We start from the raw sequence: 27,224 nt of genomic DNA, 5'->3' as shown, positions 1-27,224 counted from the left end.
ATTTAAACTTTGAGAAACAACCAGAATTATCTGGGAGGGGGAAACAAAAACCTCCAAAAGCATAAGACTACCAATTAATGAACTGTAATGACTTGATTAAAAGAACATTGCTCATGGTTAGAGACAAATATTGCACACAACTGTTTGAATGATTAGCATGCTCTTCCCCCTGAAGAGTTCAACTTAATGAATCCTGGAGATGTTAGATTGGGTTTGTTAAAAAAAATAAAAAAAATAATAATAATTATATATATAATAAAAACCATTCAAACAACCCTTCCCCTTTCATATCCCATAAAAATATAGATGTTACACAGAAAAGACAAAATTTGTACAGACAGTAAAATAACCAAGACCTTTTTAGCCAGGGACAGATTTGAACCCCTATGGTGTTGGAGGGGCATGTATTACACTGCTTTGCTAGCTGCTCCAGCATACAAGAGGTTCATAGATGCTCTGGTGAAACTTGCTTTATCCTGAGGATACCCGGCAAGTCAAACAACATGAAATCTGGGTCCTGGTGTGGCGACGATATCACTGTAGGGCTCTTCTTGGGTAAGCTCTATGGCTTGCTGCTTTTTAAGTACAAGGAAACTATAGAACTTTGCTGCCGCTTGTTTTCGGTTTGTGTTCCTGCACAGCTCAAGCAAACTAATGGATTCTGCTCCTGTTTTAGCAAGAACTCGCTGCAAACAAAACAAGAGGCAAAAATAAATAGATAGATCATTGTTTATGATCGCAATGGTAAATTAATATTAAACTTAAAAAAAGGCAAATTTTGCAAATAAATGAGCACTTAGTCTTTACACTGCAGAAGTTTCACAGCCATCCAACTCTGAAGTGTTAGGGCTTCATTCAGGAAACCGTGCTACTGTAGTAGTGGGGTGGACAATACCCTTAGTGGTTGTACTGTCCCACATGTACAAGTCAATATGCAACATCCCAATAGTGTTTGTAAGGTTCTCATTTAGAATGCGATAATTACTCTAACAGTTAAATGATAGGTCAAATGGAATATAATCTTAGAAACTCGTGTTGAGTCCAATTATAAAATTCTGAAGAGTGATAATACATTATACTTTTTAATTTCATATAGTAGAGATAAAGTATGAAAGTTTGAACATAGAGTTCTGAATTTAAGTGCTTTCTATGTAAAGACTACATTGTAAAATAAGAATTTCAATTAATGTCAGTATTTACATTAGACTAAATTTCAAAGTGCACCCGTAATACAATCGTATGAAGGTATGCTATTCTATGGCAGTTTCATTTGAAATAAAGCATTAACCTTTTTCATTGAGCCCAGTACATGATCTTAACTTTGGCAACTCCATTCAGGAGGATGTAGTGTTAACGCTCTTTTGACTAGGCCTTTCTCCCAACTTGGGGCTAGAAACGTGTTTTGGAGATTTGAATGAAATGTAGGCCAATTACTTTTATTAACAATGTTAGGAGAGCAATGCATGCACATTTATTTTTTTAACTCCATTTGAGATTAAAATGCAATTTACTTGTCCACTCCCAGTTTGTGGTATCTGTATGGAAAGCGGTTGTGCCATATTAGAAGAGTCAAAAGCTAGTCGAAGGGACAACCGGAGTAGAAAAGCCATAATACCTGAAGACCATGCAGCATCTGCTGAGTTCTCTTATTCCACCGTCTCTCCTCCTGATCCTGATCAGTCCCTGTGCCATCTTCCTCCTGCAGCAACAAAAAACAGCAGTTAGAAAAGCAGCTGTGAGCCTTTATTAATATTCATAGAACAACAATTGAACTAGAAAATGAATTCATATTTCTCAATATCCCAAGAGCACCATGCACTCATTGTAAACTACCTGCTTGCCTGATACATAGCAAATGAGTGTCACGGTGTTGAAAAAATATTTAGCAAAGCAGATTCTTTATGGAGATGTTAAATTCACAGATGTTTTAGGTTGGCTTGGCAGAAAGATTACAATGTACCATTTTGTCATTTGAGAACTGCAGATAGATACGAATCTTGTGCCAATTTCCTACCGTTCTTGTATATTTAAGCAGCACTTTACAGCTTGAGCCAAACTCTGCACAATGTATGAGATTGAGGGTAAACGGTAAACAAGTGCAGAAATCTACTACCAATTACAAAATACAAGACTGTGGGCACGTTATATAACGACTTGTAATCTTTACAGCTATTAATGTGTCACTTCCCAGCAATACATTATCACAAAGAAATTCCAGTACTTTCCGCTCACTTTTCAAACTGAATGAATGTGTGTCATTTAATATGTCATGGACAGAGGTTGTACAACTTGCCAGGGTTAATTGGTATGGCGACGTCTGTAATGTGGGAGAAGGTGCGGAGGCGTCCGCGCAGGACGCGATCAGATTGACGATTGCGCCCATAGACCACGCGGGCGGAGGCAGGAGGGTGCGCGTGTTGAGCAAGAAATCAGTTGGAACTGATTTCTTGGTACGACACGCAGGTCACATGAGCGGTTCACCCAGTGATGGTGAACCAGCTCCGTCACGTCCCTAGGCACGCCCCCCACGGAAAATTAATGCACCCGCTTCACGTGGGTGACTTCACAGCCTCCGCGCGGGCGAAGGCACAATGGCCTGGGCCAAAGAGTACAAGGGGCCGATCTGCACACCGCTATCCAAGGTCTCAGATTGAGTCATATTCCCAGTACTTAATATAGCAATTACATGTTTGGACCAACTGCATTTATTGTGCGTTTAAATAAAAATATGTGAACCTCAATCCTCACCTCCTCTTCCTCCTCCCCTTCTTTTTCTTTTTCCTTCTCTGGTAGAAGATTCAGCTCAGGAATCAGGTCACACAGGCTCGGAGGCTCTTCTGGAGGAAGTTCTACAGGTGGCATTTCTATTTGCGGCTCTGCTTCCTGCTGCATAAAAAAAACAAATATATCTTTTTGGTCAGCAAATGTTATTTTTCATAACTTAGTGTTTTTGATTCAGCTTCCAAGGAGTTTACAGCTCCATTGTTAATGTTTTCTTTGGTAACGAACTTGGATTGCTTTTAAGGTCCGGCATTCATACGGTACAAAATACACATTGAATTGTGCAACGCTTATTCAACTAAAGGAATTGATACCAGACAATGGCTAAAAATAAATTATAGTAATAGTTACTGACCAACACTGGGGGAGCAAATTACACACCAACATGATGGCATTGATAAAGCAGTAAGAACGGGAAAAAATATTTAACAGAAAACCCCTGAGGAGATAAGTTGCGGGCATTGGAGTCTTTGCAAGGACACTCGCCACATGTCCGATGCATAGATCAATAAGATTTATACCTGCATGATGGGTTCTGGTTCCACTTGCTGGGAATCGCGTTTCACTCCTTGCTGAGGTGGAGGAGGTGGCATCACAGACTCATCCAATTGAGTTCTACTACCCTCCATCATGGACTCCTGCAGACGACTAGGCTCTTCCAAAATTGGCTGGTCTATAGGGCAGAAAACCACATTTATTCATAAAATTACAAAAAAGTCACGAAGACTAATCTGTTATATGCTGAAATATCTAGTTGGCACTTTAGTCACTCTTCAGTAACACAATGCTATAGACGGTCTTTAGGTTTCTGTTTGCAATTTTGTTCTATTGCGATGGAGGGCCACTTTTGCAACAATCTATGCACGTAATCCTGGATCAATTAGACATACACAATTGTTTCTGATGTTTGTGGCCTCTATCTTAAGCTCACCCATTTCACTTCTATTTAATCAACAGGTCCAAGTACACGTGTGAACGTTGCAGTCTACTGAGATCCCCCCCCCCCCATGAGGAAGGTGGCAAGGACCTTTGCTGAAGCAATAAGCTGGGAAGTAGATTTATCTTCACTATGTTTTGACTAGGGCACTCCAGATTTGTAACCAGCTATGCATTGTAGCTCATATATCGTCCCTAAATTTGAACCCTGTGGGTGCTTACACATGTCACACATCCCAAGCAATTGGCTATATTAAGGTATTGTTTCCTCTTTTCCATTGGAAGACATACAAAGACGACAGTATAACATTGGTAGGTTGCAGACTTGAAATGTTTTGGCTAAAGGATTGAACTAAATATCACCCATACTTATATATTAATGTACTAAATAATTTTCTTATATTTTGTCATATTGGATGTGCATTGGGGCTTGTTTATTATAGTCCTGGATCATTCATAAATGTAACTTTACCTATAAAAGGGCAGGTAAAAGAATTGTTAATTGTGCAAATAGAATGGAAATTTAATAACGAGCATCAATAATTAAAGCACTTTGGCAACAATGTTTCATTGGGGAATTTTGTTTGCCTTCCTCTGGATCAAAATACTGTAAATACAAATATAGGTTAAGTATCTGTTGTCTACATTTAGCATAGATCGAACTTGGACATCTATTTTTCAACCTCATCTAGTATGTAACAGAATTTCTAAAGGTAATCACTGACCAATGACATCTCGCTGCTGCAACTCTTCTCTTGGTACTTCTGGATTCTCAAATTCCTTGAGGAACTCATCCAGGTTGTCCGCTTCCCCACCTTTCCTTCTCTTTCTGAGTTCATCCGGTGCCAGAGGTGTAAGACAGCGTGTGAAAAGCTAAAGTACAACGAAAGTTGAAATATTAGCACAAACAAAAATTCTACTTTACACAATAAAAAGGTTTCATGAACATCCTTGAATTCTTACGACATAGCTAATGAAAATGTTGTACAGCTATAGCTTTGAAGTGCAGCCTGTTATCAGAAATGTACAAAATAATTTCACCAACACTAGAAATCGTTGTTTAAATATTTTCCCTCCAACTATTTTGTGTAGAAAACGATGAATATATTTCATTGGGTGGAGATACCCAACAATAGGCTCAGTTCATGATATAGAAAATACAGTTATTGGTCTATATCAAACTTAAAAATATGTTACATCTCTGCAAACCATAACTTTTCATTTAATCATCACTGCACACAAAATGCAAAGCAATGATTACAAATCAAAATAAGTAACACAAGACTTGTGATGCTTTAATTTTTTTGCAGGCTAAAAACAGTTTTTAACCTTGATAAAGGGCGTACGGACCGAAACGCGTAGATGCGCTTTTAGTATTCAAGGTGTCTACATGATCCAATAAACTTTCATTTTTCCAATGTGAGCCTCCTCCGAATGTATTTGTGGCAGTGCTCTGCCCTGTTTCTATTTTTGTAAACAGTTTTTAAAGCAGTTAATGTGCGTATGCTATTGATTTGGAAGAGTGGTCCGTGTCAAACATGAATACAATACTGGTTACGGGTTAGAACCTTCATAACATATGCGAGTCTGAAAGCTGATATACTGTGGTAAGACCGAATGTGTCCGCGGCACACCTGCAGCGTCTGTTGATCTGCCATTACAATGATGCAAGGGGCATCAACATCTCATTTAGCAAAAGACAGATTATCAAAGGGTAATAATAGACACAATTGTGACAAAACATTGTCACAAAGTAGCGCTTTAAGATTATATCGTTATTGCTATACCTTCAAAAGCCTGATGTTCCACAATGGCTGAGCAGGCAAAGAGAAGAGTTTTTCCACACCACCGGTCTCCTTCCACATCATGAGTTTCTTTGTAGGAGGAGCAAGATCCAGAGTAGTGACAATGTCAGAATAGTCACTTAGCTGGGCGCGAATAGTCTTGCTATCCAATTCCTTCACACTGTCCACAATCAGCTTCCTCTTCCTTTTGGCTTTGGTTTCCTTAACTGGTAAGTGGTGGAGAAAGTAAATGAAATTGTAAAACTCTACAATTAATTTTCCATTACGGTTAAACTGTGCAAACCTGAACTCTTTCTAAAATATAGCTTTTTTTGGATATGTAATTATATACTGAATTCAATACTGGCATCTTCAAAAAGAAACTTTTTTGAAGTGCTCAAACTACTCAAAAGTGACAACTAAACATCAGTAATAGTCAAATGGAAATTCTATAGTAACTGTACTTATTTGTGCTAAAACTGGAAAGGCTCTATTGTACTTTGTTTAAAGTATCGTTAAACAAAGATCACAATGAAATGGACCTGGAATAGGTCATAATAAAAAATGTTTTCAAGTGAGAAAAAAAAAAGGAACCATGGTGACAGGAACACTAATTACTGCAGAGACACCACCAGATAGGTACATATTACAAGGCTATCATTTTTTGAATCTCAATTCTGCTAGTGCTGAATTAATATGATCTGCCTCACAAAACAAACCCACTTCAGTGCTGCAAACCACACAGCAGATCCTCGTGGAAAGTTAGGCTTCATCCCCGGTGGCTGCGGGGCGAGCGCCGCACACAAAGTACAGCCCTCTATGGGGCAGGCCTCAGTCGGTGTGCGCATGCGCAGAAAGTGCGTTGTGCGACCGCCTTTCCCAAAAGACAAGATGTCTCTTTTGGAGCGGCGGCTGAGCTGTGTCCACGTCCCGGCGGATCAGCCGCGTGATGTCATGGCCACGCCCCCGCCAAGCCCCCCCCCCCCTTCGGATCTCCTGCTCTTCACTGGAAGCGCAATCGCAGACCACGGGTCACGATAAACTGGTTCACGTGCCACCAGGCGCTCCTAAGAGCGCACCCAACGACTGGGGCCGTAGCCTTATTTTGCAAAAAAGTTTACCTGTAATGTCAATAGGTTCCAGAGCAAAAGCTTCTTCTTCATTGGGAACCAATGTAGTCTGATCGGTCATAGTTGGTAGGGGTTCCACTGGATCCACTGAATCTGGACTTTCTGGGCCACCCACTGCAAGACAATAATAAAATAGACTCTGAACACAAAGAGGGGGAGGGAAAAAAAAAGACAACTACATGGTTGCCCCCTATAGCAGGGGTAGAATTGCAGGGAACTGTAATTACAAATGACTGTAACAAATACATGCTTCCGACACTCCCACAATGCAAATGTCCCCCAAAAGTACAAATTATAGTTAGTGTAGAAGATGTCAGGCATTTATTTTTCCCCTTACGAGGCAGCATTTGATCTTTGTGTTTTTTTTGCCTTCGTCTGGTTCAATAGACTGTAAAAACAAATATAGGATAATGATCTGTCGTCTAAATTTAGCATAGGAGTTTTTTCCACCTCATCTACTATGTAATAATGCACCTATGTAACTATGTACAAGCTGTATGGATTATAAAACAATGTCAGGAGCAGTATGAGCTATGACTGCTTAAGACTAGGTACTAAACCGCTCAAAATACTTGAGTGATCAAGTGGTAACACCACGACACACAGGAGAGGGGAGACATTTCTTTTAATACATACTTGAAACGTTATCGTCGTCGATGTCATCATCGTGGGCAGGCTGCTCAGGCATTGCAACACCCTCCTCTGGGATAGCAGGTGGGTCATCAAATATGCCCCCTCCATCATTGCTAAGAAGTTTGTCATCTACAATAAGAAAAGAAATGAAGAATTTTAAGTAGGGCGAGTAGGAAACATGAAGGTACAAAATACCAATATATTTTTTTACACACATTTCTACGAAGGGAGAAACATTACAATTACCAACGGATTGTGTAATCCAACTGCCCTACGCAAGTTGAGAATGGTGAATTGATACTGTCTGATGCTGTTCTATTTCAGCAGGAGAACAGTCACACTGTGTGAAACAAACTGCACTTTTGAATATTACTGAACATCAAGCACAATGGGGGACAGGTCTAGAATAAAGGAAGAATTGGAAGACTATTATGCATAAATGGGCAGGTTCACAAGATGCCCCCCACTTCCTCATCACTTTTTATGTGGTGTGTGACAGGGAGAATAGCAGAAACAATTCCAAGTAAAGAAAGGCGCAAGCCTACAGTGCATGGCATACAAGGAAAGATACAAAAACAAGTCTTGCACATACCTAAAATTCCTCCATCGTTTGCGTCTCCAAAATTATCATCCTTGTATTGCTCATCATATTCCAGGTGGTTAGTCTTCTCAGCTAGCTGACTGGTGCTTTGCTCAGGCTCCAGCAAGAGGTTTGAAGCGCTCGTACTCACTAACATATCATCTTCAAATGCACTGCCTTCACGCATCATTTCACGGTCGTCCATGCCAAAGTCACCTGTCAGATGACCATCAAACATGACAAACTGAGCAGCGCTTTTTTTTTTATGGCTAAAGTTAAGGGGGGTGAATGACTCGGTAGAAAACATTATGTCTGGTCAAATGCAGCTATTACTTTCTCCAATACCATCAACAATTCTGGACATAAAGTGGCCAACTGTGTATGGACAATTGATCTTTGTATAGTGGCTGACATCCATACCAAGCTCCTCCTACCAAGCAAGCCATGTAGAAATCAAGTCACATGGTGGATATCTTTGTAGTTAGACAACATTTACTGTGCTAATTGTGTAACATTTTACTTTTGAAACATTATATTAAGTGTCATATCCCCATTTGATGTCACAATTACAAATCCAGGAATACGTGACAGCGTGACCTGGTTCCCCCACCCCCTTCTTAAAAGGGAGCACATTTTTGTACCAAAAAATAAAAAAGTGATGCCTACCAAAATCATTATCTTGCAGGATGTTGATGTTTCCAACTTCTTCTCTCATTGTTATCTCCTCCACTCGGCTCTGGTTCAAACTGAACTGCTGTGCCACATCAATGTCACTTCAAAACAAGAGCAAAGAAGAGTGAAAAGTAGTTCCTTGAGGTTATTTTTTAGCTTCAATGCTTCTTCCGTCTGCAGTGCTCATTAGCTGCAGACCTCTGGTACTTAGTGGATTAGAACCAGATTCTTGGCGAGTGCCACATTGGGTAATGGGATGCAGGCTGATGCAAGATAAAAACGGATAACAAGTGAACAAGAGAGAGAAGAAAGCATGGAGGTGATCTGAGGGCACTGAAATCAACAAAGGAAGGGATATAGTATGTGTATGTCCAAAACTACATTTCATTTCAAGTCTTCACAAGGGGGACTAGAAAAAAGTATTTATTCTGGGACCAACTGCACTCTAGCTGTACAAAAATCTACTGTTAAAGAAGTGAGCGTGTGGAAAGGTAGGAAAGTTATATCGGAAAAGAAGTGAATACATGCTCCCCACTGTGTGATACTGATAGTAAACTGGCACAATTCATAGGTCTAAAAAAAAATGGATCCTTTAGTAACACTTAGAAGAGGATCAATATTAACGAGCTTTTGTACATTGTTAATTACAAAGTAGGAAGCGTGAATGTTTGGCTGTATTCTCGTTTAAATTACCCAACAGTCCATGCCGTCAATTTTTGGGGGAGAGACAGGGAAGTCATTGGTCTCAATGAGCAGCAAGGCGCTTTTCAGTACTGCAATGTGTAAAACAGATGCCCAGTGCTAGCTTACTCTAGATCCGGCAGCGGCTGGTCAAAATCATGGAATTCTTCCGGCAGGGTGATGGCATTGTATGCAGCTTCCCGATTTTCCTCCGGTAAATCCACAACACCTACACACAGTATGCCACACACATGTAATAGTGTCCCAACAATGCTCTTAAAAAAAAGCTCTTCAAAACACACATGTACAGTAGATTTCTCCTTTTATCACCCAACATGTTATGATTTCATTTCCTTGCACGAGGAAAAGTCAATTCTGTAGCTTGCTATACATTGTGATATTTATTTTTCAGGCCAAGGTTTAATATCTAATTGTATATCTATATATGTATATCTATACATGTATATCTACAATTTGAAAATGGTAGTTACAGAGCTGCTGCCCTATTATCACAGAGAAACATGTGTCCACTATATCCTGCTCCATCAAGATAAAAGTTATAGGAGGCATTTTTTTGGGACAGTGTCTGTTTAATAATGTCACCACAGTCCTATTTTGGGTTTGTTTCAGAAACGAGCCATCTATGCATTTCAAAGAACATTCTGGTATGTGCAGCAATACTTGGTCTCGTACACGCCTTGTTCTACAGTAAGCCGACAGTTTACCTACATGCGACTGGTGATCCTTTTTATTGCACAACTTACTGAAATGACTAGCAGTGTGGCAATTTATGAAGAGGCAGTATAATACAGGATGAAATAAAAACCTTAAAAAGGGGCTAGGAGGAAATAGGCATTTGCTTACCAGGGCGAAACGCCATCTTTATTTTGATGAAAGCTTCGTTACAGTCGGCAAGGAGATATTTGGCTTTCCTGTGGTAGATTCTTACAACACCCAAGAGGAGATGTCCAGAGGTACGCAGAGCCATCTTTACCTATAGTAAACATCACTTTTATTGTTACAATTGGAGTGGGATATCTGCAGGTGGTACTTGGATTGGGAAGCTTTAAGTATTTTCTTTCTAGATGTCACATTGTCTTAGATCACAATACGCTGTATTCATAGATTAAATTATAGTGTGCAGGTCTCTAGTTCATGTGCCGCAAAGAACAGACGTGTGCTGTTTCAAGAGACTAGTGCACTACAACGTATCATAACCTATGACAAATGTCACTCTCCACGACCAAAGCAGTCCCATGAACTAAAAACAGTCTACTAAAAATCCAATTCAGTACCTTAGATCAGGGGTGCGCAAACTGGAGGGCACAGCATTTTGTTGGGGGGGGGGGGGGGGGCGCAGCAGATGCAGAGGCCCCACGCTCTTTCAAGGCATTTAAGTTAAACGGCGAGGGACCGCGGAAGGCCTTTGCAACCTCAACTTACCGGGATTCAGTAGTCTTCTGGACGTGACGCCATGGCAACATCATGTGGCGTACGTGTCGCCATGGTAACGTGCGGCAAATGATGCTGCGGGTTCACAAGACGGCACATGACCCGCAGCATCATTTGACGTTGGGGCGCAGCTCAAACTTTGCGCACCCCCTAGATAACCATTTGTTGCAAAGTAGGGCCAAAAATGTGCCCAGAAAAACATATTGTATTAGGCAGCGGTTTACAAACAAGTGGATTGCAATATTTAAAGCTGCAGTTCAAGCTGCCGTTTAAAAAAAATAGATATATATTCCCCCCCTATTCAATATGTGCATCAATACAATCTGCACACCGACAAGTGATTAGCTAAGTTGCAGATCGATCCGTTCTCCTGAATTAAATAACCCGGAGCAAGCAATCGATTACAGATCTTGCATAGCATTGTGGGCAATGTAGTCTTTGAATATGATTGACTGGGCAGTTACTAGATACAATTGGTGCACTGCTAGAGAGAGGGCGAGGCTCAAGAGCCAGAGCCTATCAGAAGGGGAAGGTGGCTGTCACTTTGGAAATGCTTCCTACATTAGAAACATAAAAAAAAGTCTTTAAATGCTACAAGTATTTTCTCGTAGTACAGAACTGATTAATTAAAAAAAAAAAACACATGTAGGATATTGCTTGAACTGCTGCTTTAATGTGATAATATGGAGAAGGTACAGAGACAACGCACAGATAATAATCGTACCTTGGGTGAAATGATGCTCTCCACGCTACTTTCCAAGTTGCACTCAAACACATGGGCTTTGGTTAGCTTCTTGTCCCAGTGGGCCGCTAGCCAGATTTTGGCCAGCGGCCCTCGCTTGCTCAGGACAAAGTGTGCGTAAAACATTGTCCCGTCTCACTTTAATAGCCAAGGTACAAACCTGCGGACAAAAGAAAAGGTGCCTACGTTTATGCCAGTTATGCAAGAAAACAAGGAATCTTTCATTGAGATCAGGTAAAATATGCGGCTAAACCATCCCACTGAAAAATACTACTTTTACTTTTTGTCTAGTGTAACGTCCTGTTTTTAAATACAGAACATATACTTTGGTATTACAATGTCTACAGGTCAAATATAAAATGGGAAAAGATTCTGAACAGTACAATTTAGACAACATTGGATTTCTGGGTGGCACAAGGATTCAGCATCACCCATCTGCTATGCCCCAAACAAGAGATTAATGTACCCAAGACCATACAATGCAAACAGAATGGATACAAAATCCTGTACAATATGGGGACATCAAGCCTGGCTACGTATGCATATCTTAATTTATATAGCACTATTTATGTACCTAGCGCATCACAGCTGTAATACATGTAACACATAATGGAAATAAGAGCTTCAGACAAATGTAACATTAGGAAAAGGAGTCCCTGCTCTGAAGAGTTTACAATCTAAGCCGGTAAAACATTTAAAAAAAACAAACAAAACACCTTTACTTTCTTGATGATTCGTATAATAATTATACCGCCATCATTAGCCAAACTGATAAAAGGGGAAAATAAAGTAGCAGATAAGGATAGCATTACATAAGACCCAAATAATAATGACCCAAAAAAAACCCCTTTATTTTTATGCTATAAAAGCCAAAAGGTACATTATTTAATTGACAAGATAATAAAAACTCAGCTCAGCTTAATGCTACTGTACTTTGAAATTGACACTTGTCATTCCTCAAATCATAGATTTTTGCATCATATTTCTTAGAGTTAAGATTTCAAGTTTAAATTCAAAAAGCTGTGTGAGATTTCATCTTTAAATTCCGAAAACGTATACATTAGTTAAGCTATGGTGGGTTAAAAAAAACCCCAAAAAGTGACAAAAAACACTCCGCCATAAAGCATATAGCAAATAGAAATATTACTGTGTGCTCATTCTTAGGCCGCGCTTACAGTGTCGGCGACATCGTCCGATGACGTCTCCCGTCGCCACTAGCAAAAGTTATAATTTAACTTTCAGCGACGTCGATGGCGACAGGGCCATCGATTGGTTTACAGACAGTAATATGTGGCGACAGTCTGTAAAAAAATCAAATTTACCCCGCTTCCAATTTTTTGGTCGCTTTGGCGCTGTCGCGCTTACTATAAGCGCTGGCGACGGAGTCAATTGTTTTGTAGCGACGCTGCGTCGTGGGCACTAAGCGCAGCCTTAGGCAGGTCTGCAACCCTGCCTTACACCATAATCGCCCAGCATTCAGTGCTTCCACTGCAGCATGGGATTCTGGGAACTGACATGCAAATGAGCACAGTGACACCTTTTGCTTCGAATCCATTTTGACACGGACCCCCTATAAGCGTATGCTTGCTTTATTGCACAGATAGATTTATTTTCACCTTCAGCAAATGGGTCTAAGGATTCCCCAGTTAATCCAGATCGTCCTAGGTTTTAGCTATTTATCAACAACAAACAAATGAATGAATAGTTCAGACATAGAGCACTTCTTCAGCATAGTAACATGCCATCAATCGAGAGTAATAGGGGAAGAGGTGTTTTCAAACATATCTAAATGGAAGAACTCCTGCTACAAGTGTAAGGTGAAATGACTTTAAATATGATGGTACATAAACAAGGTATATTCTCACAAGGGTACTTATGTCAAGAATTACACGAAAAAGGAGCAGTTGAAAATATTTGCTCCCTTCATAATCCAAACCATCGCTCTTGGTGGGTGCAGGACTGGACTGATATTGTTTACAATGGTTGTTAATCAGAGTATATTAATAAGGAGGGGGGATGGGGGGCGCAAAAAGTTTTAAAACATAGGAGCTAATCCTTTGATGAGTTGTGGAGGGCTGTTATTCTGGAACCCCCAACCCCCCGTATGTCCGTGTCCCTCTGTGACAGACTGCCACACACAATTCGTTCACTGCTCCTGGTCTGACCTCATTGGGACCAGTGGGTGGGATGGGAAAAGAAGCTCTCCCATCCACGCCTCTGATCTATCCCCTAAACCCCCAACCAAGCACTTCCCACTGAGCAGCATGGCGGTCACAGTCAGCCAGTCACATCACGACAGATACGGTGTTAGTGAAGCAGGATCGGCCAGGCTGATGGCAGACGAGGTGGTGACTGGCAGGTGAGTAAATGCTGCAAAACAGGCATCAGGGGGGGAATTTTAGGGTCCAAGCTTGGGATTTCCCCATATCACTAATATACAAGACTGGACGAACATAAATTCATGAAATACATCTGGTTTGACATAGTGAGCGAATTCAGACGCACTCGTATAATGGATCAACGTATTCAGGGAAAGAACGATGTGCATTTTCATCATTAAAACCGGTCTTAAAAAGGGGCAATCTCCTTGCAAAGTGAACTAGTTCCCATAACATACAAACTTGTGTCTCAGATTTTGGTGAAAATGCATCAAAGTCAGACTTGGGAGGGGTTGGATTTCCTCCGGCTACACCCTTGTGTAATGTCAAGGTGCTAAAGCAGGGGTGCGCAATCTTTTCCCCCGCCTGCTCGGATCAGGTGTCAAATGACACCGCAGGATCATGTGACGTGGCATGGCAACGCAACCCTGAGGTGTCATTTGACGTCGGGTTAGCATGACGACGTGTTGCTGGAAGCCAAGGTAAGTTACAGAGGCCTTGCACGGTCCCCATGCATTTAATTTAAATGCCTTGGGGGAGAGTGCGGGCCCTCTAATGGCTGCGCCCTCCCCAGAAAAATGCACACCCCTGTTCTAAGACATTAAAATGTGTTACATCTTAACGAGGCAGTCCCAAGCAGTTGGCATCCTACACCCCCCCTACATCAGTGGAATTCGCTTCTCCTTTTTTTTCAAAATCACCATAAAGTAACTTATTGGCATGCCTTTAAAAAGATTAACATTTACAGGAATGCCAGTCCGACGGCACCGGAACCCTGTGCCTCAAGTGTTGTGTTATCGCTCCAGGTACCATCACGCGACGTGACCATGCCTTTGATACTGGAAAATGGAAGTGGAGGAGCTTATACTTCCAGTTGGATCCCCCCCATTTACATTAGAAAAACGTTAAGGCATTATAGGTAACAGTTCTTTTTATTTTATTTTATTGAACAAGCCATTGTACTTGGTTCACTTTAATCTTGGGAATGTCCCTTTAAAATGTCAGCTTTTGGTGCTAGCATTTCAATATGATGCAACACGCGTAATTGAGGAAAAAATAAAATAAAAAACAATAGGTACCACATAGTATCTACACACACTTTTAGTTATGCTACAATCTCTCACATTTCCACACCTACCCACACCATTTATATTAACTCCCACTCCACACACACTCTTTGTAAAGCACTGTGGGCTCTCCATTCATTTATATACACACACACACACACACACACACACACACACATCACAAACTTTCAGGAACCATTTAACACCTCTAGCCACCTAGTACCACACGTGTGCTGCTTGGGCCAATAGGAGCTCGCCACGATGTTAAATCCACTCGCCCGGGGCGTGCAAATGTATAGGTTTGTCGAACACTGATATATAGATATAGATATAGATATATCTATATATATATATATATAGACCATACGATACCGGTTGCAACACGACATCAAGGGACAGCACGCAGGTAAGTAAATCAAAAATGTTCTATATTTGATAGAAGACACAAAAACCGACGTTTCGGTCCCCCAGAAACGTCGTTTTTTGTGTCTTCTATCAAATATAGAACATTTTTGATTTACTTACCTGCGTGCTGTCCCTTGATGTCGTGTTGCAACCGGTATCGTATGGTCTGTTATTGCTTTATGGGATAAGCACCAAAACTTATTTACTTGCATATGGTGTGCCGGCTGTGCATTGGATTATATATAATATATATATATATATTATATATATATTAAATATATAATATATATATACATATAATATATATATATATATATATATGAGAGCGCACACCCCATAGCGTAAAAAAGTAACAATTTATTCGATTGGGGATGGGAGAAGGGGAAGGATAAGAATCGCACTCACAAGATGTCAAATACAAATGCACAATTGTGAAATATCATATCACCGCCAAGCTGCAATATCACCGCAGTCCAAGGACGAAATCCACAGGGAAGATGATACTCCGTGCTTGCAGTTAATAAAGATTGTAGAACACCAGTTGTATCCTTTTCTTAGGTGTTTAGCTGCTCGGCTGGGTGTCTCACTCGGCTCAGAGAAACAAACGGTCTGTACACAACATCCAGCGCGACTCGACCAGATCGCGCACTTCCATAGTGACGCAGTGTCTGTGACGCATAAATTGTTTCTTTTTTACGCTATGGGGCGTGCGCTCTCTTTTCTTTTCTACAGGTTCCACTGGATGTGGTTCATCTATTTGAGAGCAGCCTGAAGTTCCCCTCCTGCTGGATTTAACTACATACATTTTCTGGACTCCATATTGGGACTGGTTCTATATTTTTTTTATATATATATTATTGCATATTGTTCTATTTTTTTTTTCACTAGTTGTTCAATTGGTCATTGTGTTATTATCAGTTATTTATTTATATATTCATAATTGTGGTGATATCACTTAATTTGTTCACCAGTTTATATATTATATACTATATTTTATAGATTCACATTATAGCACATTAACCACACAATCACTGGCGCTACTCCTTTTGTTTGTGACATGATGCGCATGCGTGAGCTGCCGTTTGCCTATTGGGCGATATGTCGTTACTCGCGAGTGTACTTAAACGTGCGTGTGCGTGTATACACACACACACACACACACACACACACACACACTCACTAAGTAAGTACACTCGCGAGTAACGACATATCGCCCAATAGGCAGCTCACGCATGCGCCTCTCATCACGTCCTGAACAGCAATACCGGCTCTCTACCTGTACCGAAGCTGTGCGCAAGCGGGGAGACTATAGAGCCTGTTACAAATGAGTTATTTACATCAGTTATGCACGTATATGGCGATTGCAGTACAGTACATGCATCGATAAGTGGGGAAAAAGGTAGTGCTTCACTTTAAGTACATTTTCGCTTTACATACATGGTCCGGTCCCATTGCGTACGCTAATGCGGGATATAGATATAGATATATAGACAAATCACCCAAAAATCTACTCGCCGAACCAAAAAATCTACTCGCCACCTAGTCCCGCTCCCAATCCCACCCTGCTTGTGGTCAGCCATGGGACTGTATTTTAATGGATTTATCGAACAGAGTGTGAGTGTGTGTGTGTGTGTAGTCGTCAACTAGATTTTGTTCATTTTCTGTCAAATAAAGAAAGGCTGCACTTTTCCATAAAGTAACATGGACGATCATTGTAAATTACAATAGAAAAAAGTCACAATCATTGACTTCAACCTTTGAATGGTGTAATCAGATGATTTTTAAAGCTTAAACTATTTTACAATGTGAAATTATGTCTTGGAAAAAATAGCAAAGTGCACTTCATAACTTCCTTACCACAACTTGCACACCAATTATATAAAAATCACATTACGCTTGTGAAATGCTGTTCAAGTAGCACTTAAAATAGTCGACGGGTGATTGGGAATTAATTTCACTGTTGCTTGGTTCATAGAAAGTATATTTTTGATGTTATCAAAAGGTAAACCAGTTTTAAAAACTTGAAATTACAAGACTAATTTGTAAGCAACTAAAAGAATATGCCAACAATAAAACAAACAGGATTTAAAAGGCCACCAAAAAGCAACAGAACACTACATAGAGAGCTCAACACAATCTTTACGGGGTTGTTTCTCCTAGGGAAAAGTGAATCAATGGCTGCGACATGTTTGATACGTTAAATGTAAGGGATTTCAAAAATATATTTACATTTTAAAAGGGGAGCAGCCAGGATTGACGCTTTGACCTTTAGAGTGCCTGGTGTCAGCTCCGCATCATCTGAATGCACACAGTGCTACCAGGCACAGAATGCCAGGAAAAAAAGAGGGAGCTACACTTCTATTTAAATTACCCTCGAGAAAACGTGCCTATATCTATATCGCGATATATCTATAAATACACACAAAAAGGTGATCATAAATATTCAAATAGGTGTGTGTACTAAAATCTATAAATAGAACCATATAACACAAAACACCGAATGGATGCTGCTCTGGTAAAGTTTGATTATCCCCCAATATCAAAAAGATAAATGCAGCTTATGTCAATGCACTGTATATTTGTAATTAGACTGTAAGCTCCTCGGGACAGGGACTCCTCTTCCTTAATGTTACTTTTATGTTTAAAGCACTTATTCCCATGATCTGTTATTTATATTATCTGTTATTTATTTGATTACCCCATGTATTACTACTGTGAAGCGCTATGTACATTAATGGCGCTTTATAAATAAAGACATACAATACAACGCTCCCAGGTATGGAGTAATAAATACATGTTCAATAACGAATATCACTTGTGAGCACATTCACATGTCTCAGACAGATCTGCAACCCTGCCTTTCAACCGTTATCACCTAGCATACAGTGCTTCCCTGCAGCAAGGGATTCTGGCAAATGAGCACACAAAAAGATGTGTGAACAGCAGAGTATTTGCTTATATGGGTTCCATGTAGATGGATTTCAGGCAAAAGGTGACATTGCACACAGAATATACATACACACATCGTAACCAAGCCGCCCGGCGCTCCTATTATAAGCGCACGCGACTGATTCAATACATTTTTTTTGACGTGACACTGCGTCGCCGGGACTATAAATGCGGCCTAAGTCTCTGGTTACTGGTACTGAGGAACTTCCAAATATGACTCAGTGGTGGTGTAAAAGCACTTTAATTCTGTGAATCGAGTGTTTATCTTATCCTTAATATAAAACGTTATTATACTATTTCCACCTTTTACCTTTAATCCATATAGTTGGAAGTTACTCATCACCACCCAAGGAGTACCAGTAACCAGACTTATTGTACATGCTTGATTTTATTCTACACCAGGTGAGTTGGATACCTCCTATTTTTGATCCTAACAGACTCAGTTTTTGATATATTGCACTATATTTGTTTTCGCATACTCTGGGAACCTTTGCACTGACACCGGCTGCCAGTGCCTATAAGGTAACTGATACATCATAGGGGCACTGGAAAAGGTAAGTACAGGTTTTGGAAAAAAGTAAAATATATTGAGATTCTACCGCTATAAGCAGATATGTTTATCCCACGTTCAAGACTGGATAGAGGCGGGATGGATCATTAAGTTCAGCAATTCTGCATCTTCCATGATGTATGTATGTATGAGTATGCAGGTGTATATATTAAAGATGGGAAGGTTTGCAGGACCCGAAAATGAAGTTCGAAAACTCTGCTTAAAATTTGGTGCCCAAGTCAAAGTCTGGAACCAACTTTGGATTCCGGGTGAAAATCTAAAATGAGACATTTGCTCAACTCTATTCAGGATCAAAAGCAGAGATGGGTTGATTTACCTTTAGTTTGTAGGCTGCATGCACGATGCAGGTACTACTTGTGGAGCAAGTGGACACTACAAAACAGACTGCACACAAGACATGTTTCAGAGGGTTCTCTTCCGCCATTATTATTAATCTTTACATTTTAATTGTAATCAAAAGGAATATGTTCTATTCATTAGAAAACTTTTTAAAAAGAAGTCTACTTCATTGCAATTTAGTCGCCTATAACGGCATGTATATTTTTTATTTTATAGTGCTGAATGTGGAAGTCATCCTAGTAGGACGTCACTGCCCAGATTTTTAAGAAAAAATTATGCTATAAATATTCGGTTAATTAAGTTGCCACCAAAGTGCTAGACACTAAAAACAGGCAATACTAGAATTTGCATAAACTTTGAAGCTAGATATACGAGGCCAAACTGCGATGAACCACACATCACAGATCTCTAGCTGTAATGTGAATGCAAATTCTAGCAGTGACAGTTTCTATTGGCTATATTTTACTTCGTGATCAGGACTTATGTCCCACTGAGCAGAATCACACGTATTCCAGATATATGCAACTTCATAGGTTATGAAAAACCTGACACTTTCTATTGTAAATTTTTGTCACATTGGAAGTAGCTTTGGGCATCTTTGTCTGTTATTGTTGTATACATTTAGCCACGCCCATTAGCACTCCTTTTGACACATTATGTGGTAATGTTTGGGGTTTCTCAGAGCTTGTTGGGTAGCTGTGTGTTTATTAACTGTGTGCAGCTGGTCTCAGCTGCTTTTGGGAGGTTAGTAGCCCCCCCTCCCCTCAAGGTTTATGCTTGCCCCTCCCCACTTTCCAAGTTGGCAGGTCATTTTCATTTTGCCAAGTTAGGACAGATCCAAATGTGATCATTCTTCCTGTAATTATACAGGTTAAGTATTTTAACCCAGGGAGTGTTAGGACCTGCTACGGTCATGCCTTGAAAGTGGCAGCAGGCTTAAGACGCTTTGGCCAAAGGGTTAAACTAAATTACCCTTTTTTCAAGAGAATATATAGGTATTACACTGTGTATTTGTGTCACATTGGAAGTAGCTTTGGGCATCTTTGTCTGTTTTTGATGTATACACTTTCTATTGCATACAAGTCTTGCAGCAATTCACAATCTATGATTCTAAACATCAACCTAACTGAGGTTTATGATGTTCTCCATACAAGTGATCACTTAAAATTAGACGCTAAATCTGGCTTTTAAAGAAGAAACCAGATTACAGATCAGCATAGTACGTAAATCTTCCTTCGGACACAGCTGGTACTGTCCTAGTCCCTGTACTGTTATACTTCCAGAGGCATGCAGTACATTCTTATAAATCCTTCCAGCGAGTCCCTTATGTGGTGTAATCTTTTGCATCATGTCTTAGCAACCTGTTATTTATACACTTCTAGGTATTCAGCTCTTCCTCTATCGTGTCTTGTCCTCTTTGTACCCTTACAGTTATTGGCAGCAAGAATATTTTGGAAAAGGGAATTGCAGCTTAAAAGACTTAGTCTTTTACTTCCTGGTAGTGACTAGTAACCCCATAGAATAATTTGGTCCCTACAGGGAAGCCAACTTCATATAATATTGTCATCCCCAATAGTTTTTATGCTTTAAGTTTTTTCCCCCTCTACATTCTACGGCTTTTCAGTTTTTTCCCCATAATTAAAACATACAATTTTTTTGGAACAAACCACCACTGATAACTGAATAGACAGTGCTCAAAATATGTTTTTATTTTTTTAAACCTGTGTTGAGAGGAAGATTGCTGGCGATTTATGAAGCCAAGACCACAGCAGCTGCAGATCTTTTAATGAAGCACAACTGTCAATCACCACCCTGCTAACAGAAGTTGGAACGTATAGTGCTATGCAAGGCACTATATACAAGGCAATATGGGACATGACTTCAGAAAGCAGACCTGTGATTGACGGGTCTTTCGAAGAGGACTTGCAGCAGTTGTGGTATTTACCCTGCCAGTCTGCTGCAGTGGACGAGTGGCATCCCATGATGGACCAGTACAGGCAACTAACATTTATCAACTGTATACAGGCATACCCCGGTTTAAGGACACTCACAGCAATACCGGCTCCCTACCTGCACCGAAGCTGTGCACAAGCGGGGAGACTATAGAGCCTGTTACACATGCGTTTACTACATCAGTTATGCATGTATATGATGATTGCAGTACAGTACATGCATCGATAAGTGGGAAAAAGGTAGTGCTTCACTTTAAGTACGTTTTCGCTTTACATACATGCTCCAGTCCCATTGCGTACGTTAATGCGGGGTATGCCTGTACATATATCTCTATTTATATAGTTTCCTGCAGGTACATAGCGCTTCAAAGCAGTAATACACGACATAATATTATAGGACATAGGGGGAATAAGCACTTCAGACAAAGTAACAATAGGAAAAGCAGTCCCTGTCCCAAATAGCTTACAATCTAAGTGGTAAGTGGGGAGAACTTAGAAACAGTAGTGTTATGGTAAGTGCACCTGCAAGTGGCCATGTTCAGTGCATATGGAGGTGTATATCCAACTTGCGCACAGAAATTATCTTTACTGTCCCCATTACAAACCGTTAATTTAATTGTTATAACAAGCAAATTTGGAAGATTACCTACGCTTTAACAGGTAACGCACCACAATGCTTCATGAACTGAAATTCAAGCCAATTGCAGTTGACGCAGGATTGCACTGCAATACTCTATCGGAGCTTAAGGATACTAGGCCAGAAATGTAATACAGGTCTGTGGCAAATCCCAAAAAATGACTGCTTCTGTGATAGGCGAATTCCAATACAGTAGGTTACTTTATCCTCAGGCCTAACTGTAAAAAAGTAAATATATTAAAGGAGAATTTAAAAATACAACTGTCAGGGATGCCAGATTTTAAATGGGAATCAGTTCAGACTAAGGCCGCACCTATAGTGTCCGCGACGTCACCCAGCGAAAGTTGTATTTCGCTTTGCGGCGGCGTCGCAGGTGACCAGGCCATTGATAGGTTCAGGGGCTGTCACATGATGTGACAGCCCCTGAAAAATCAAATATTCCCGGCTGTAAAAAAATCGCGTCGCCACCACGCTTACTATAAGTGCACGCGGCAATGACAATTTGTTTTCAGGAGACGTCGCCGGCACTATAAGCGCAGCCTAAGTGGTGGAACTCCATTTAATTTGCCAATTCATGGACTGTTCTACAAGTGATTACAGGAAGTTTTCTGCTGGATAAAGGAATGGAGCACACATACATACATAAATAATTGTTGGTACCTAATCACTTAATGTTTAAACATCCAGTGTACTTTTAAAATTGAAAATTGTTAAATTGATGGATGTAAATAAGTTGCATGTGACCACGTAACATAGTAGAACTACACAAAATTACAATAGTTGATCTGCTATAGTTTAATGTGCAGTTCACATAGCACTAATCAATGACATGTCAGAAACATTTGTAAAAAGAGCAACAGTAAGATTAGTGTAGATTTTATTGCCCTTATATCTCCCTGATCGGTCGCATTTTTATAATGGGGGGGAAAAAAGGTACGACTTCTCATAGGGTATAAATGTATATATAATAAAGCAATAGTTTTATATAGCCAGGGCATGTTTTTGGTACATGTTACCGCTCAGGTGTCAGTGAATTCCCTCTCCGTGAAGAACGGCTGTCCTCATGGGTTCCACTGCAAACACTCCTGTTTTAGGCTCTCCAGAGAGAGAGAGATAGATAGGAGATAGATAGATAGATATATATATATATGGGATTAACGCAATATGCCAAATACAAATCTCCTACGCGTTTCATTGAACTAGTCAACTTCTTTAGTGATCCCTGGTTGACTTCTCTGAGTCAGCGCTAGTCAGTCGCCGTAGTGCGACGCAGTCTAGGGACATCGGCGGCATCGCCTGGTAGCACCGTGGAGCTGTGGCTTGTAAAGTGGTATATCTTAGAGCCAGCAGTTCGGGTTTAGTTTGATTCGCGTGTATCGCGTGTCCCTAGACTGCGTCGCACTACGGCGACCGACTAGCGCTGACTCAGAGAAGTCAACCAGGGATCACTAAAGAAGTTGACTAGTTCAACGAAACGCGTAGGAGATTTGTATTTGGCATATTGCGTTAATCCCCTATTACTGCTTTAAGCTTATCCGGTAGCTTGCGGTTTGCTTCTCTGAGTCAGCGGTAGTCAGTCGCCGTAGTGCGACAGTTTAGGGACGTCAGCGGCATCACCTGGTAGCACCGTGGAGCTGTGGGCATATCCTAGAGACAGCAGTTCGGGTTTAGTTTGTTCCACCGATCCGCGTGTAACCCGATTCTCTACCGGGTGTGATCTTGTTGCAGTGTGGACGTTCTCTAGCCCATGTATATATGTGGAGATCTGGACAGCCTAAAACAGGAGCGTCTGCACTTACTGGAGTGGGAGCCATTAGGACAGCCGTTCTTCACAGACACCTGAGCAGTAACATGTACCAAAAAGATGCATTGGCTATATAATTGATTTTTCTGTACGTGCATATTATACCATCAAATTATTGCTTTATTATATATACACACTACGAGAAGTCGTGTACTGTCTTTTTTTCTTTTCATGTGATCATGATGCCGAGCAGCCGACTTTTCAACACTATGAGGTTTAAAAAAGTTTGTGTGTGACACTGTCACAACGTTTAAAATAAATAATTGGTCAAAAAATGGTTTTTGGGAGTGCACTTTCTATAGTCGTTAGTGAGAACACACACGCATTTTTTAAATGTTATTTTTTAAATCTGCACTTCATATCCTGCATGTTTCTAAATGATAAAAATCAGTGGTGTAGTATTAGATAATAATACTACAAGCCCCACCGCTCCCCTTTAATGCTTCCTAGCGTTGCTATAGCAACCATTTAGGAAGTGAGGTTTGCATCCTCTTTTAAATAGGCAGCCATATTGGGTCGATAAGGCGAGGAATTGCTGAATTTATCTAAACAGAAAATTGGTTAAGAGAAAATGCAGGTTATTGACATTGGGAGAGGTTCCATTTGATGTATTCTCTTACTAGGAGATGAACATGGTATGCTTCTAGAGTGCACCAAGATAGGATTTATTTACTTCTTTTGATTAAATGTAGTTTCTCATTATACCCTGTAGCACCACTGCAAAATTAAATACAACACACACAGATACAGCGAGGTCCCCGTTCTGTTGATTTGTAGTAGGTACTTTTGCATGCAAGGGATGTGCACAAACCTAAGGCCGTGCCTATAGTGCCGCCGATGACGACACGGCGGGTGGGATTATGGCAATTTGATTTGTTCAAGAGCTGTCACGCGACGCGACAGCCCTTGAAAAATAAAATTTTGTCGGCTTCCATTTTCCGCGACGGCACGCCGTCGCACACACTATAAGCGCACGCGGCGCCAATGTATTTTTTCAGGTGACATTGCGTCGCTATAAGCGCGGCCTAACATTGTTGGGGCTGAACAAACAAAACAACAACATTTCTGATTAGATGCGTAAATAAAAACAGGACTATTACTCAGATGAATTTAAACATTTTTTTCTGAAGTGGTATCAATCACCTAGTTTTCATGTACTACACATTACTGACATCAGTTCAATTCGGTCTTGCTCACTACAGTACCTTTAAAGCAGACGATGCACACAACCTCAGATCCACCTACACCTACTGCCTCATACATAATATAATGAAGCAAGGCAAATAACACTGTGCACAGACTTGTGAAATACACAAAAATGTGTTCAAGTTGCCAGTCGTCGCAGTTTTAACAAAACAAATAAATAAAGAACACATTTAAACAATCACCATTTCGGTCCTTCAGCGGGCACCAAAAGACGGGTTAGGTGCGTAGAAGTGATTCTTCGAGGAACTAGCGAGTCACAAGACATAACATTGGTGCGCAATAGTTCTAACTACCCATGTGATCGATCAAACTCTGTACAGCGTTATAATGCAGCACTTCAATATTTAGCAGGGAAGTCTAAATATGCAAGAGACAGAGAAGGTCTACCCGCTCAACCTGTGTGAGACTTACAGTTAGGTGCACTTGGGGAATAATACAAAGAGCAAAAAGACCAGATTCCCTACAACGAAAAAGCCCCAATTGTATGCACTCTTAACGGCATGGATAGTAGTAATGTAGTACCAAGAGTTAAGATGACTAACGCCTTTCTGTTTACAGGTCCTGTACACAAATTGGGGCTTTTAATTCCTTCTTTGCTTGCAGGGAATCTGATTGGTTTTTGCCAATTCTAAATATGCACTGCTGCGTGAAGCATGTGTGAAAACAGAACGGTATTTCTAGCACAGAGATCATCGGGTGGGCCATATATGGACAGTCGAGTTCTCCGGTAAAAGCAATAAGAGCATGCCAGGACAAACTTTTATGCAGAGACCAAAATGTATGCTATGCGCAAAGCTCCTCACCGGCAATTCAATGGTTGTGTAAACAATTCAGCACAGAAAAATACTATTTAGTACAATATGGGCCTGCACTGCAAGCCATAATCACCAACATAAAATAGGCTATACCACAAGAACAAAGTTAAATGGAATATAAGAAAACCTAAGTCTACATGAAAGCTTGAATTAAAAAAATTAAAAAAAAGTCAGCCAAGAACGCCATTGATTTTAGTGATGCCAAAAAGAGGCACAAGAACACACACTTTTTTTAAAACAGGCTTTCACTTTCTGCATAAGCTGTTCTTCCTAAAACATGTACAAAAAAACGCTCAGGCACCGTACACAATTAATAAAAAAGGTTTGTATCTAAATATCCTCGTAGTTGATTTTTGTTTTCAGAGAAAGAAATACACTAAACATGGTTCAAGGTGTTATAGGACCATTAACTGGGCTGCAGGGGCCCGCAGTGCAAAGCAGTTTACCATAACAAGCAGCAATGGGGTTTATTTCTTCAGCATTTACACGAAGAAATAAAATATACAGTACACAGATAATTGTGCAATAGTTTAAATATGATAGTGGTGCTCAGATTATATATCTCACAGGACGCGGGCTTGGTCATGTCTCGCAGGCAGCAGTGGGAGGGATAACGTTGGCGGTCTGTGAGCACCATGTATTTCTCCCGCACGGCTTTCCAAGTATAACTTGTTAACTCACACAATAATAATGTTTCTGCATCACTCCGCGCCGGGGTCTCGCACAGCTACGCGCTAAAAAAGTGAAGCTCCGCTTCCATAAGACGCGGCCTCCTCTTCCCGCCCGCTTTCCTTACCCAGCACCGCCGCTTCACGCGAGGCCGAGGCTGAGCTGCGGCCTCCTCCGCCGTTTACTCTTTAACCCGCCATGTTATCAAAAACCCCGGCCAGGCCTCCCACCTCCACCCGTCCCGTGTAACCCGCCGCTTACCGCCGTGTGTGCTGCTCCAGGCCGCTGCTGCGGAGTCTCCGGCTGCCCCGTAGCTCGGTCCCCCCGCCTCTCTCTCCCTGCCAGATCCACTCAAACAAACAAGATGGCGGCCGCGCCCCTTCCTGCCGCCCAAACCCCACGTTCAAATCCGCAGGATGTTTACTGTTAAAAAAAACAGGGAGCGAGGCCCGGGCGGCAACCACCATAGAGACGAAAAGGACGTGACCGAGCAGAACGTCCTCACGCACGCCTGTGATAGGCGTGTCTGAAGCCGGAGGGACGCCATGTTGGTGTAGGAGGGAAACGGACGTGTGTCTGTGGCTGCCATATACAGCCCACGTCTCATATCACGCCATGAGAGACGCTACTTCAGAAATACAAATGTCTTTTAATACGTTTTTTTTTTGCTCTGTTGTGTGTTATACAACATGTCTTGTATTATTCGTATACAATGTATATGTATATACATTTACACAGTAATAAAATGTTACAGTAGAGTAATATACTGTTGAGTAAAATAGTGAATATTCATACTTTGTATTGGCATTATACTCCTTAGGGGTGGGGGATCCCCCTTTATTGCAAGTTCGCACTAGAGTTGGGTAATATACAAATATGATAGTAATATTATGATAAACAATGACCGTAAGACAATTTTTTTATATAGTGATATCAGTCATACGGATACAAATACTTGGATGGTGCTCTCAGACAAGTATTAACAGTGTTAAGAACCTTATGTAGCCATGTCTGATTTGATTACCAGTCTGCCCTCCCTGA

At 40.8% G+C, this 27,224-nt stretch overlaps 1 protein-coding gene across 1 annotated transcript; it reads right to left on the bottom strand.

Annotated features, from left to right (window-relative positions):
* Nucleotides 1–207: 207 nt before the first annotated feature.
* On the bottom strand, nt 208–26,604 carry RAD21 (RAD21 cohesin complex component). The gene is made up of 14 exons (XM_075582401.1): nt 26,445–26,604; nt 11,374–11,551; nt 10,062–10,191; nt 9,327–9,426; nt 8,511–8,617; nt 7,857–8,060; nt 7,268–7,393; nt 6,623–6,745; nt 5,505–5,728; nt 4,443–4,590; nt 3,303–3,454; nt 2,749–2,886; nt 1,616–1,699; nt 208–686 (listed from the first exon to the last, which is right to left on the bottom strand). Exons 2-14 carry the CDS (start codon nt 11,515–11,517, stop codon nt 495–497), a joined length of 1,872 nt encoding a protein of 623 aa, XP_075438516.1. The 5' UTR covers nt 11,518–11,551; nt 26,445–26,604; the 3' UTR covers nt 208–494.
* Between the last annotated feature and the right edge of the window lie 620 nt (nt 26,605–27,224).

The sequence above is a fragment of the Ascaphus truei genome, chromosome 2 (assembly GCF_040206685.1).
Source record: "Ascaphus truei isolate aAscTru1 chromosome 2, aAscTru1.hap1, whole genome shotgun sequence".
Taxonomy (NCBI): Eukaryota; Metazoa; Chordata; class Amphibia; order Anura; family Ascaphidae; genus Ascaphus; species Ascaphus truei.
This window is presented reverse-complemented; position numbering and strand designations above follow the sequence as displayed.